The sequence below is a fragment of the Arachis duranensis genome, chromosome 2 (assembly GCF_000817695.3).
Source record: "Arachis duranensis cultivar V14167 chromosome 2, aradu.V14167.gnm2.J7QH, whole genome shotgun sequence".
NCBI lineage: Eukaryota > Viridiplantae > Streptophyta > Magnoliopsida > Fabales > Fabaceae > Arachis > Arachis duranensis.
This window is the reverse complement of record NC_029773.3, coordinates 966,681-980,969: the sequence shown is the minus strand read 5'-3', so window position 1 is coordinate 980,969 and position 14,289 is coordinate 966,681. Positions and strand designations below refer to the sequence as shown.

The window sequence follows — 14,289 nt, the reverse complement described above, 5'->3', positions numbered from 1 at the left end:
TTAAATACATACCTAAATAAAAAAGTTAATATTTCATATATTATATATAACTTTTTAAATAAATTTTACTTTTACAAATATTTTGATAAAAAATTATATGATATAATAATATATTTAATAAAGTAATTAGTTAATAAATTTTAAATATAATAATCTAATTATTTGTCAAGTAATATAAAATAAAATTTTAATTATTTTATATTTTTATGTTACACTTTAAAATATTATTTTAATATAATTTTTTAATATTATAAAAAAATTTCCATAATAATTAAACTTAATGAATAAAAAATACATATATATTTTGTATTTATATATTTTATGTTTAATTATTTAAGAATAAAAAATTCTGTTGCCATTTAAAGTATTGTGTATTAAAGTATTATCATTTAAAGCATTTATTTATATACTAGAATATTCTGTATTTATTAAAGTCCATCAATATTCTTCTTTTATATTAACCATTGATTTTTATCTAATAAAATCTAATGGTCTATATAAATGTGGCACATCTAATAAGCACATAATTGTTGCGCTTATTTTAGACATACCTAATTATAATTTGACATTCTTCATCCCAGCTAGGACTGGAAGTGAGTCAAACCAGCTCGAACTCGACTTGTTAATAACTCAATAAACTAAACTCGTGAGCTAGTGAGCCATGTTTGAACTTAGAATTAAGCTCATAAATTGTAAGTATAATACCCACAACTAATTATCATCAAGTATCACAGAACTCATGCAAGAGGGATTAACATGTTGAATTTTTAACGGAAACATTCTGTTTGAGGTCATCTTTGCTTTATCTATGAACCTTCCGTTGTTGTCAAATACAGTACAATATTCATGATAAGTTATCATCTTATATCTCTTCTCAGATAATTGCCCCATACTCAGTAAATTGTAATCAAGTTCAGGAGCATAGAAAACATCAGAAATATAACTCAGAGAACCATCTTTCAATCTAATTGGTATGTGCCCTTTTCCTTCAATAGGGATCTTTGTACTATTACTGAACTTTAATAATAGTTTAACTGAATCATCTAATGAAGAAAATAACTCCTTTCTACCAGACATATGATTACTGCAAGCATTATCCAAGTATCATATATTTTCATCTTCAGCACATAAATTACTTGTAAAAAATAAAGTCTGAGTATCCGGATTATCATCAGTGTTTTGATGTTGATTTTCTGCAACGTGTGCTTGATTGTTATTCACCATTTTGAATCTGCAATCTGCTACTTTATGTCCATACTTTCCACAATGAAAACAGTTGAAATTGGTTCTTTCTTTATAAAAATTGCCTCGACCTCTTCCTCGGTTGACAGGCCTGAAATTCGTTCCACCTCTTCCTTGATTAGGTGGTGTAAAATTGTTGTAACTTTCTTGGTTGTAATTGCCACGACCTCTACCTCTAAAACTTCCTCTGCCTCTACTTTGAAAATTAAAACCACGACCTCGTTCTTCTTGTGTACGGTTTGATTCTGCAACGTTGTTGAAATTCACTCGACTTTTCAGGGCTTCCTCAGTTGATTTTTCTGACTTCTCCAGTATTCTACTGATGTGACTTTCCATGGTTCCTTGCAACTCTGCAATCGTCATAGTATCCATATCGTGGGACTCTAGTATCGTAGTCACCACATGGTCATACTTCATCGGCATGGTGCGAAGAATTTTCTCCACCACTTTGCTATCGGGCATATCTTCTCCATAGACTCTCATCTTATTGACAAGATCTGTAACACGAGTAAAATATTGCTCAACGGTTTCTGAGCTAGACATTTCGTACCTTTCATATTCTCTTCTTAAAGACTGTAGCTTTGCTTTCTGAGCTTTATCTACGCCTTTGTATGACAGCTTCAACGTGTTCCATGCTTCCTTTGCACTTTTGGCATTTGCTATTTTGCCAAACACCGTATAATCTACTCCTTGATGAATTTGAGATAACGCCAATTGATCTCTCCTTTGTTGGGCAGCATCTGCTCCTTCTTGCAAACCTGGTTCAATGAAATTTCACAGGTTCTGGGCCTTCAAATGGGTGGACATCAAAGTCTCCCAATAACTATAATCAAGTTTCCCATCTAACTTGGGACCGGACCACACAATATTAAAAGTGTTTGCCATACTGACTCTATAAATAAACAACTATGCGAGAACTCTCTCACACCTCACAAACTCTCAAACACCAGGCGCTGGATTAACCAGCTCTGATACTAAATGTAAGTATAATACCCACAACTAATTGGCTCTAGGATCACTCATTCATATAAATGACGCTATCATATTTTTCATCTCTCTATGAATAACACTCATAAAACAAAGTTAATGTTATATATATGAAATAGTACTATATAATTATATATATTAATGATCTTAATTATTTAAAATTTATAATTTATTGATAGATAAACAATATATAAAATTGACTTTTTTAAATAATTTTTAAAATATATAAGTTATAATTTATTGATATAGAATTATAAATTATGTTCCTATTATTTGAGCTAATTCATGAGCTTTCGGTGAGTCGAGCTTGAGTTTAAAAATAGACTCGATTATTAATGAGTCGAACTGTGAGCCAAGCTCAATTTTTGTGAGTCGAGTTTAAATTTGATCTAACTCGACTCATCTCGATTCACTTTCGGCCCTAATCCCAGTCTTGGAAGGAGTTTAATTTGCTCTTGGTGGTGGATCTTGCCTTTGCTCTGTCTTTCTAATTTTCTTCATTGCTCTGTTTTGTTTTTCGTTTCTTTTAATTTATTAAACACAAAAAAAAAAAGCATTTTATGCAGACAAATGACTCATTATTAGACAAATAAATAAGGTGAAGCTAGCTTTAGATCAACTCAGGTGTGCCAAGCTTATTATATATTTAACCAAAACAACACACTTTTTTTCTTATCTGAGATTAAGAAAATGAAGTTAACTGGGAAAGAAAAAAATTAGAATAAAATAAAATTTTTAAAATTAGAATATAATTATAATGATATTCAACTAAGTATGGTGTGCAGAGAGCCCCAATGTAAAGCATAACTTGAACCCAATGCCTCCTTCACAACCTGAACACACTCACAATGAAACAAAGTCACAAACACTTGGTGAGCAAAATGCAAAAAGATAAAAGTTGCCAATTTTGCGGATAACCAACACCATAAAAATAATTTATTTCAATTTTAGCTATTGAAGTTTAGTGGTTTAAGTTATAAGATTTCGATATTTGAACAAATAATAAAAAAATGGAAAACTTAAACAAATAATCCTAAATATGAAAACCTAAAATCTATAACATAACATACACAGCTTCAGCTATCATCAATTCCCAAAAAATTACATCTTGCATTAGAAAAGTGGAAAGTTTCTATAGATACAGAATTTATTAGTTATTACTGTTGTAGTTATTTTACAAATGATAATAACCATGACATAACAATGGCCACAATGTGAAAAAGATTAAAAACATTATAATTTAAGTGCTCATGTCATATTACTGGTTCTTTATGCTATACAAAAATTTAAAATGATATGCACAAAAGATTGAATATAAAATTCAAACAATGACTTTGGTTAAAAAACACTTAATCAAAGACTTTGAGGGTGCTTGAATTAGAAAGCAAAACGGGTAAGTAAAACAAACCATTCACACTCCTTCTATATTGTGAATTCAACAATGGAGTCCGTGGAAGAAAAGGATTTTCAAACTCAATTTTGATTAACATGGTCTAGAAGGAGTCTTCAAATATAAATCATGGTGATACTAAACTAATTTTGATCAAAACCAAATATGACAGAATTTATGTTCACCAGGCAGACATTGCCATCTAACTAAACTAGGCAAAATAAAATAAAATGGAGAAGGTGGCGTTTGTGTATTTTAAATTTCAACTTTTAACATATATCTCCCCTAATAACCAAGAAAGCAAAAAAAAGAGGGAAAAGAACGAATGATTCACATCAACTGAAAACACAGCATAATTCAACACCCAAATCATTTTATATATATACAAAAACAACAATAAAGTCTTATTCCATTAAGTGAGGTCGGCTACATGAATCAAACGACGTCATTGTGCTCTATTATGTGTCATGTCTACAGAGACCGTTTACATATAGGTCTCGTTGGACCACCTCATGGTCTTCTTCTGTCTTTCTTCCCTTATCCATCTTCTATCTCATCCACCCCTGACTGTATGTTCTATCGGTCTTCTTCTCACATGCCCAAATCACCTAAGACGCGATTCAACCATCTTTTCCACAATCTGTGCTACTCCAACTCTCTCCCTTATATCTTCGTTCCTTATTTTATCCAATCGCGTATAACCACTCATCCATCTCAACATCTTCATCTCTGCCACACTCTTGGATCCTATGATTTACATCCTGTTCAATCTTTCCATTATCTTGTATGATGCACCCAAGATACTTAAAACTTTTAACTTTTCGTAGAATGTTTTCTCCAAATAATTGATGAAAACCATGGGGAGCATATTTGTAAAATGAATCTTCCAAGAGTTGCTTCAATCATGAAAATTTCGGAGTTTTAAAATAAACTGAAAGCGTAACCGAAAATCCCAAACAAATATCAACAAACATATATCTCAATAACATCTTAATGGAACCAAAAAGCAAACCAAACAAAGATCAAGGATAAGACAGCAACACCCACACAGAGTTTTTGGATTTTGGAGGAAAAAGCTATCTGAACAAACCCAGAAAAAATATTACCATCATAACTGAAACTACCATAAAGACTATAAGAGTAAAAGAGAGGCAATATAATGAATGCAGTTACCCCTCAAATTTTAATAGAATATAGTGTCGCTTACTCTTAAGTAGAAAAGTCTAGAGGCTGAACCCCAGAACAATTGAAACGACTCGCAGATGAGAATGAAGAGTGTTAATCAGCAAAACATGTTATGAAGTAATTGACTGCTCAAGTTGTAGACAGTTAATTCTATTGTAGCAAAATCAATTCAAACTAAGATGCACACAAGATTAAGCAAATAAAGAATAACAGAGGAAATCAAAACATCTCTTCGTGAGATGCACAGCCTTTCAGCAATTCAACTGTTTTTATTGCCATCTCTGCTGAACAACCAATCGATACCAGAGATTTGTCTGAATCAAAACAAATAACTAACTTCTTTCTATGCATGCACCACAAAGACCATTGAGGGGAACCCACATGCACCATGAGAAACACAGAAACAAAGTTACAATCTTTTTGAAATTGAATAAAATGGAAACCAGCTGCCAGAAACAATCTGAATTTGAAAACTCGTTTGAGATTAATAAAAGAGAGAAACGCTGAAGCAGTTATTCAGGAACTCACCTCTCAGAAGCAGAGAATGCAAAACAGGAACCTCTGCAATGAACCATGCATTCAAAAATCAAAATTGAGAAGAAAGATAACGACTTTAACACTCAGCTGCGCAAACAATACACACAAGGAAAAAAAAAATGAAGCATTGAAAGATTGGAACTTGAAATTCGCTTTTGACTTAAACAGGGCAAAAAGGGGAAATATCAAAATTGGAACCTGATATGTACATGTGTTTAGTTCTTAAGTCTCAAATAAGTATGGTTAGGGAACAGCATTGGTAAGTTATGTGCCTCTTTAGCTCTTCCAAAGTGCTTCTTGTTATTAAAACTGATCTGTCATTTGTACATAGTCTTTAATCTATAATCATCATCCTCATCTGTTATCACATATTTCCTTATCTATAATCACCAATAAGTAATATATTATCTTGCGAGCTTTGAAGAAGGAGTTAAAAAGAGAGCAAATCATGGGAGATTGCTACAAGTAGTATGGAATCGTCATTAGTAGCGGTGATGGCATTGGTCTTAATTGCAATTTTCCAATCCCATGAAGAACACAAACTAAGGTGATCTTACTTTCCATAATGAAAAAATGAAAAACTATAATATATTGTGGGGTGTCAATGGATGTTTACTTTTAAAGGTTGTCCAAATGGATCCATTGATAGATTTAACTCAAATCTTTTGTCTTGAATATAGTTCAAAATCAAAATATGCATCTAGTTATGCACTGTTCTATGGTTAATTTCCAATGGAATTCATTCTTTGGAATTGTACTGAAATTTTGGATCAATTTTCTGTTGATCAGCTTTGCTGGTTTTGGTAGAAGAAAGGAAGCCAAATATTAATGGCAGTGTGTCTGTGTCATTAAGAAAATTTATGGTCTCAAATGTTCCTGTCAAACTAGGGCTGGCAATTCATACCCTACCCGCGAGTACCCAACTCGGTCCAACCCGTTCGGATAGGGTAGGCTACCCTACTCGCAACGGATTGGGTAGGGTACGGTCCGGGTATGCCTGCGGGTAGGGTAGGGTAAACCCGTATCCTACCCTATCCGCACCTCATATATAACACATATTTTATAAAAATCTCTCTATATAGTGAAGGAAGTGAGAGTTGAACCCACAACCTTTCTTATGTAATGACTTATAATAAGTAAACAACCACTAAACTAGTTAGTTAATTTAGTAATTTAGAGCATTAGTTTTTTATTTTTTATGTTATTAATACGTATAAAATTCGAAATAATTGAATTTTATATTTACTTTGAAAAAATTTGATATTTCTGCGAGTAAGGTAGGGTAGGGTAGGGTAGGGTTTAGAATTTTAGGGTGCGGGTAGGGTTAGGGTTGAGAGATTCTCAACCCGCGGATAAGGTAGGATAGAGTTTTAATAAAATTTTCAACCCGCGGCTAGGGTTAGGGTAGGGTCCAAACCCTACCCTACCCTACCCATTGCCAGCCCTATGTCAAACATAGCTTGGTCTAATGTAGTGCAGCTTTGATTCAGAGCAAAATTGGCAATTCAATTTGGAGGGATTTCACAAACAATAATGTGATAACAAACCTACTTTATACATTGCTCCCAATCCAAGCTATCAATAACTTAAAAGGTTTACACTTTCTTTGTTCCTTTCTAATATCAAAACTCTTTGGATACCGCAATCCATCATCATCCACTTAAGAGCAGCCCACCATAACAAGAACCTCTAGAAATTATTCAAAATATAATTTAAAAAAATATAGATTTAATTTTTTTTTCTTTTTTAACCACTGTCAAGTGCAAAAATATTTTATGTAGTAATTTTCGTTATCCAATCATAACTTCACCTCTACAGTCTCAGGAGTAGCAAGAATAGAACTCCATGACCGAACAAAACATAAACACAAAACCAAATATAAGTGGAATAACCGAATAAGGTGATGAGTTAAAACAGAACACCATATCAGCAACTGCCATTACTGCATATACAAGTACAACAATAATACATTGACCTTAGTCAAAAAACAACAATAGTTTTTCCTTTCCCATTCCGATATATATGAAACCAAATGTTTTCTTCATTTATTGTAAGCATGAATAATAAGAGACACACAATGCTTAACACTGTTCAATTCAATGGTTGTGTATCCTCAGATGATAAAAGATCTCCTTCTTCTACTACCAACCCATCATCATTCACAAAATTCCTAATAAACCTGCAAGATTTCTTCTGCAGATACCACCAAGTACAAATTTCTTGAGAAGTTATCTCCTAAATATGGTTTCTCCTCTTCGTAATTCCCCTCCATAGTTGGTGTTAAAAGAATCAATCTTTTAGGAATTTGCCCACAAATATTGCAAACTTCAACAGAACCATCTTGTGTCAAGGCATAAAGAGAGTTGTTGCTGAATACAATGTCACAGTAAGATTGCTGATCATCAGAGAGCTCAACCCAAGTTGCAGAGTTGCAATAAGCAATCTTGGAGTTGGAACCATATATGATGGCAAGAATGTAGCTTGAAGGAGAGGAACAATGCATCAAGATTGCTTTGACTATGAAGGTTTTCCTTAAGTATTCATCAAAGTAAGAATATGTGACAGGGAGCAAGAATGAAAGGGGAAGAGGCAGTACGTTAATAGTAGTGGAAGAAGAAGAGTTTAGAAGAAGTGGAGCTATCATGTCATTTATTGTTTAAATTATTTTATCAAAATGAGCTTAATTAAGTTGGTTACGCAAACTAAGCCTTATTCTTGTGTTGGTAGTTGGTGTTGCTATCATGTCATTCAAAAGGGTTAATGATGATCCCTTGTTTTCAATGATAGCATATTTTAAATGAAGTATAACAAATTGATAATGATAAAAATAGACATTGACATCAATTCTTGGCGCATATTGTTGTGAGATAAACGGCTTATGTAATTTAATCTCAATGTAAGCCTTCTTCTCTTCACATAATTAGAAATAGGTTCCATTTCAAAATTTCCATAGCTAAAAAGTAGTGAACTGATATAATGTTTATCCATTTGAAATTTAACCATATTCATTCTAGAATAAGAATAGTTCAATGAAATATTCAAAATCTCAATGGCCAATATGCTTCGTGCATTGATCAAATCAAAGAGTTCATAGTAATGACAAAACATAACATGAAAAACTGATGAGTAAGAGCCAGTGGCCTCTTTCTGTCTCATCTAGTGAACATTATAATGCATTTATCTTTCTAGAAGTTACCAAGATTCAGAAGAAATAGAACTCTGATTTGTCGATTTTTAGCAAATCAACGGTGGTTCGATATCTAGTGGTTTGGGAGCGAAACCTACTCTTCTGTGTGAGTACCAGTTTTGTAAATTAATGAACAAAAACTTAGAAATTAGAATTTTCGAAAACTAAATACATGGTAAATGAAAAGGGTTGCATCAAAATTAAAAGAAAACAATAAAAATGCCTTCAATTAGATCAAAGGATTTTAACATAAGCGATAAAATGCAGAAGGATAAATATTAAACAAGGAAAATAGAGAACACTTAGTAAATAAGATTAACTGAAATGTTAAGTTTATAGAAAAATAAATTAAAGAAAAGAAGAAGTTGGAAGGAACCTACAGAAAATGTAACTCGATTGTAAATTCAGGAATTTTCTGAGATGTGAGAGTGCTAGAGTATTTTTTCTGAATAAAAGTTTCAAACCCTAATTCCTAATACTTCCTAGTATTTATAGACTATCTTACATAATGGGCCATTAAATCACAATTAATTACAATTAAATAAAATTACAAATTTGAAATACATTTCCTCTTGGTAACCGTTCCCGCCGCGTGATTGTAGATATTCCTCATGTTTTCTTTGTGTGATGGAAGCCACTAATCTTCCCACTTCCACAACTATTCGACTAGTTCTTCTAAGGCTTTACTCAATTTCTCGAATCGAGACTCCTACTTGATTTAACTTACTCGATTAACAAAATAATCGAGATCCAGATCAACGTCGATTACTACCAACTTCATACTCATGTGAGATAAGTCTCGATGTAGTCTCTGAAGTTGCACTCGAGTCTCATAGTAGTCTCTAAACTTAAAAGTTACCCATATTCATCCCTGAAGTTGCACTCCGAGACTCAAACTTGTCCTTCCTGCAATTTCTGCCCATCTGGCACTCCGAAAAGCTGGATTAGCAGACTTCGTGACACGTGAGCATTACAACGACTATCTAATGTAACAAAATAGACTGTTCAAATCAATTTGATCCCTCAAATCAAATTAAAACTCTAATCCCCAATTTTAAAGCCCACAGCTCTCTGTCTTCTCTTCTCTTTGGTTCTCTACTCTTGTCGTCCCCATCTTTGAAGTCCCCATCTTCTCTTTGCCTTCAGTACTAGGTATAGTCATCTGTCCTCTACTCCTCGTCTGCTCTGTCCTGATTCCCAATTCGGTGTGATAAAGCGGGAAAAACCAAAACCCTAACACTCTGAATCCCAAATCCCAATCGAAGAAGGATAAGCCATGAAGCTCTCCTTCTCGATCCCCTCCAAGTCCTCTTCCTCCTCCAATCCCATCAAACTCGATCACTCCTCCAAAAACGACGCCCCACCCTCCAAGCACTTCGTCACCGAATTCGACCCTTCCAAACCGCCAACTGAACAAACCGCCACCGTTATACCCCCGATCCAGAACGAATGGCGCCCCACCAAGAAGATGAAGAACCTCGAGCTTCCCATCACCGACCCCAACGCTGACCATCAATCCCTCGAATTCGAGCACGATTCCAATGCCGCGGATGCAGAACCCGGCACCGACATGTCCTACGGTCTCAACCTGCGCCAAGCCGCCGAGAAAAATGGAAAAACCGGTGAACTCGCTGATGATGAGGATGATAGGGTTCCGCGGCAACGGCCGGAGGTGGCGTTGCTGCAGAAGTTTAAGGACGATTTGAAGCGGCTTCCTGATCACCAGGGTTTCGAGGAGTTTAATGATGTCCCTGTTGAGGGTTTCGGCAAGGCCTTGCTGGCCGGATATGGGTGGTCAGAAGGAATGGGAATAGGGCGGAATGCCAAGGAGGACGTCAAGATTGTGGAGTACAAGAGGAGGACTGCCAAGGAAGGGTTAGGATTTGTTGGCAATGATCGCGGTTCCGTTCAGAGCCAGAAGAAGGAGGAGAAGAAGAAAAGCAGGGAAGACAGTGGGAGAAATGATGCAGATTTTGTTAGTGAGAAGAAGATTGTGAGGATTATTGGGGGGAAAGATGCTGGATTGAAGGGTATCGTTGTGAGGAGAATTGGGGAGGATTGGATTGTTTTGAAGGTTTCAAGGAGTGGGGAGGAAGTGGAGGCTAGAGTGAGTGTGGATGATGTTGCTGAACTGGGATCTGCTGAGGAAGAGAGGTGCTTGAGGAAATTGAAGGAACTGAGGATTCGGCACAAGGGTGAAGATGATTGTAACAGGGACAAGGCTTCAAGGCATAAGCGTGAGAGAGATGAGAAGACAACTCGAGTGAAAGCTAATGGGGGTGATCATAGGAAGGAAGATCAGCAGCGAGGAAAGAAACGGATTTCTTGGCTCACAAGTCACATTCGAGTACGGGTTATTAGCCAGAACATTAAAGGAGGGCGGTTGTATTTGAAAAAGGCACAGGTTTTGGATGTTGTTGGGCCTTTGACTTGTGATATATCTATGGATGAGAGCAAAGAGATTGTTCAAGGAGTGTCCCAAGATATGCTGGAGACCGCGCTTCCTCGACGTGGGGGACCAGTTCTTGTGCTATCTGGTAAATATAAGGGTGCCTTTGGGAGCCTGGTTGAGAGGGATTTGGATCGGGAAGTTGGTGTTGTTCAGGATGCTGATACTCATGAGCTGCTCAATGTGAAGCTTGAACAGATTGCAGAGTATATAGGGGATCCCAGCTTATTAGGGCATTGATTTTGTTGTATCAATTGCAGTGTATAATAAACATTGATTAGAAAAACAGATCATATACAGGTCGAAAATTCTATTTGCTTATTTTGCATACATTGTTGAATAAGAAAGCAATGTACTCTTCATCATCGTGATTATCAAAATGGCGAGCTTTTCTTGTTAAGTTTTATGATATGGAAGCTTGTGTGCTCTTTTATTGTATCTTTTTACGTGCTTAATTAAAGAGTTAGTATGTTTGATTGTGTATTTGTGTGTTGAACTTTTTATATAAAAACAATGTCATATATTAAACTTCAGTTCTATTTATATAATTTGAACTTTGCAATTGGGGTTGGAATGCTTAGATTGATGCTGGATATATTAGATAATATTTTAAAAAAAAAAATTCTGATAATAGGTAAACTCGTAGCTCTAAGAGTTCACGAGTTTGATAACCTTACTCTTCTTGAATTAGTTGAACAGAATCAAGCACACATACATCATAGAGGATCCTTTTGATGATCTTCATCAGCTAGCTGAGTTCATTCTTGAAGCTTCACCAGGAGGAAAACCTAAAGATGAAGTAATGGTTGATTGAAGCACTCTATTTCCTTCTTGAGAGTAAAATTTTGACAGTTACTTGTTAGCATTCAGATGGTCCCTTATGACAAAAACAGCTCTTCTATTGTCAAAATGATTCCATTTGGCAAAAAGATGGTACATGGACACTTCATGAATAAGTAAGTTTGAAGTTGCATTAATTTATAGCTTCCAAGAATGCGAAAACTTGATTTAGAATCTTTGCCTCTTACTTAATTTATTAATAACAGGAAAAAATGCTTTTTTTTTCTTTAAAATAAAATATTGTTGGCATGTCAGTTATATGTTGTCTTAATTTGTGACGTGACTTGGTAATTATTTTTCTGAAAAATGCTTCATTTACAATTGATATTCTAAGGGATACAGTTGCACTTTTTGGCTTCAATTTATTGTTCCTTCATGGTTTCTTAGATTCTATCTTGGTTCCTGTGAGGGTTCTTCTTCTTTTCTATTTTTTTATGAAGAGGAGGATTTCTGTGTAACTCTGTTAAAGATAATACAATACAAGAACTGGTTACCTGATACTTGAGCTTTTAAAAATTTGGCAATCATTGTAGACTAGTTTGGAGATGGATGACGATGCTATAGATGGATAACTATACCGGTTTTTACCTTATCTGATTTCTGTTTTTATGGATAGTTTATGGAGATTTGATTCATCTTCATATCACCAAGTGAGCACATCATACATGGACCCTTTTGATCATATTAACCTATTGGTGCCCCAAAAATTTACGGGTACCATATATTAACTTTTATCTGGTTAAGTATTTAACCGTTTTATTCTTGTTGGGTTTTAGGTTTGTGGACTTATTAATTCCATTGGACATGAGTATGTGGTTGCAACTGAATAGTTACAATAAAGATGTTGATGAGCCTGTTCATGCTTTCTCCTTTATCAACATTGCTCTCACGGTTGAATAACGACGACTATGCTACTATTCGATCAGCCATTGTATCTCGAATTCCTGAGTTGGTTGAACTAAACAGGTGATCCTTCTTTATGCTACATTTGTGGTTTATTTATTTCTATTTATGTTGCCTAAATATTCCTTGTTTACATTTATTTGCATCCAGAGAGAGCACATTTCATATGGTTCAGTCATTTTAATGATGAAAATTCTCGAATCATCACTGAACTTCACTGTCATCCAAGAAGTTTCCTTTATTAAAAGACACTCATTGAGCTTCACTTGTTTGGCACCCTAGACTTGTCTAATTAAGTGATTATATAGAGAAAATATCTAATTTCCTCAAATACATTTGTGTACCTGATGATCTTATTGAGCGTTACCTAGAGGTGAATTCTTGTACCAATGTTTAGTGTTTTCTTATCTTATAATGATTAGTTGTGGCGGGAACTTAGTTTAGTGTTTTCTTGGTTTGATTTTGAAGTTACTATGCCAGTATAAAGGTGGTTCAGTTCTCAAGTTTCTTGAAAAGTTTGATAGCTATTGTGTGGAACATTGTTTACACCTATGCCAACAACATGGAATTATAGATACTGCTGCATTCTTACCAGAAAGGGTTGGTGATGTGGGTAGAAGCTCTTGTACTTACACTCCGATTTGAATGATAGGTTTGTTGAAGGTGATGCTGCTGTGGAAGCTGTAGTCTTAAAGCGTTCCTTGCGTGGTTCTTCCCATACAGAAGTTTTCAACAGTGACTTAAGAATGAAAGATGTTTGTATACCTGTTTCTGAAATTTTTAAAGATGCAACTGTGTTTTGATGATTTTGCTTATATATTTGTAAGGTTAAGTATTTGAACATGTTTTATGGTCATTAATCTGACCGGTAAATGATATGCTCAATTTACTACGTGCCTGTATTGCTCTTCGTCTGCAGAAGCTCATTGGTTTTTAAACTACTTGACTCATAAGATTAATATCAATATGCTTTTCCTTTCTTGCTCGTGTTTTTATTTATTAGTTGATTTTTAGCTTAGTTACAAAGTGCATAATAGAAGTGAAAAGTTGTATTATTTGATATTAACTGCCTTTTGGTTATCGTTCAGATTTTGTGAGCCATTGATGGATTCAAATGTTGAAGAGAGACCATATGAAAGAAAAGATTATTTTGGGATGCTAGATGGATCAGAAAATTCACCACAATGGTCATATTATGAGAAAACTGCTAAGCCAGTTTATCAAAGAAATTGTTGAAGGATTGATAGGTTTTGTTCATCTTCCAACTATCATGTCTAAACTGCTGTCTGATAATAGAAGTCAAGAATTTGGGGATTTTAAATTTACCATATTGGGCATGCTGGTTGAAAACTATGTGTTCTTGAAAATTCACTTATTGAAGGTATGTTGTAATTCAAAAATATTCCTAAGCTCATTTTTTGAAGTAATGTCAGACAAATCACTTAAAACTATGTTAGTTTGTTCTTCTTTAACCTGATTTTAAGTACACCTGTTTAGTGAAAATTGGTGGTGTGATAACCAACGTTTTGAAAAAAAAAATTAAGAAACTTTCACAAGACTAGATCATTG

At 34.6% G+C, this 14,289-nt stretch overlaps 1 protein-coding gene across 1 annotated transcript; it reads left to right on the top strand.

Moving 5' to 3' along the window:
- Positions 1–9,576: 9,576 nt before the first annotated feature.
- On the top strand, positions 9,577–11,388 carry LOC107472640 (protein MOS2). The gene has a single exon (XM_016092146.3). It carries the CDS (start codon positions 9,805–9,807, stop codon positions 11,215–11,217), a length of 1,413 nt encoding a protein of 470 aa, XP_015947632.1. The 5' UTR covers positions 9,577–9,804; the 3' UTR covers positions 11,218–11,388.
- The last annotated feature ends 2,901 nt before the right edge of the window (positions 11,389–14,289 follow it).

Bases quoted from the DNA above. Each gene is read 5' to 3' on its own strand.
- LOC107472640 (XM_016092146.3), top strand. From the start codon at position 9,805: ATGAAGCTCTCCTTCTCGATCCCCTCCAAGTCCTCTTCCTCCTCCAAT.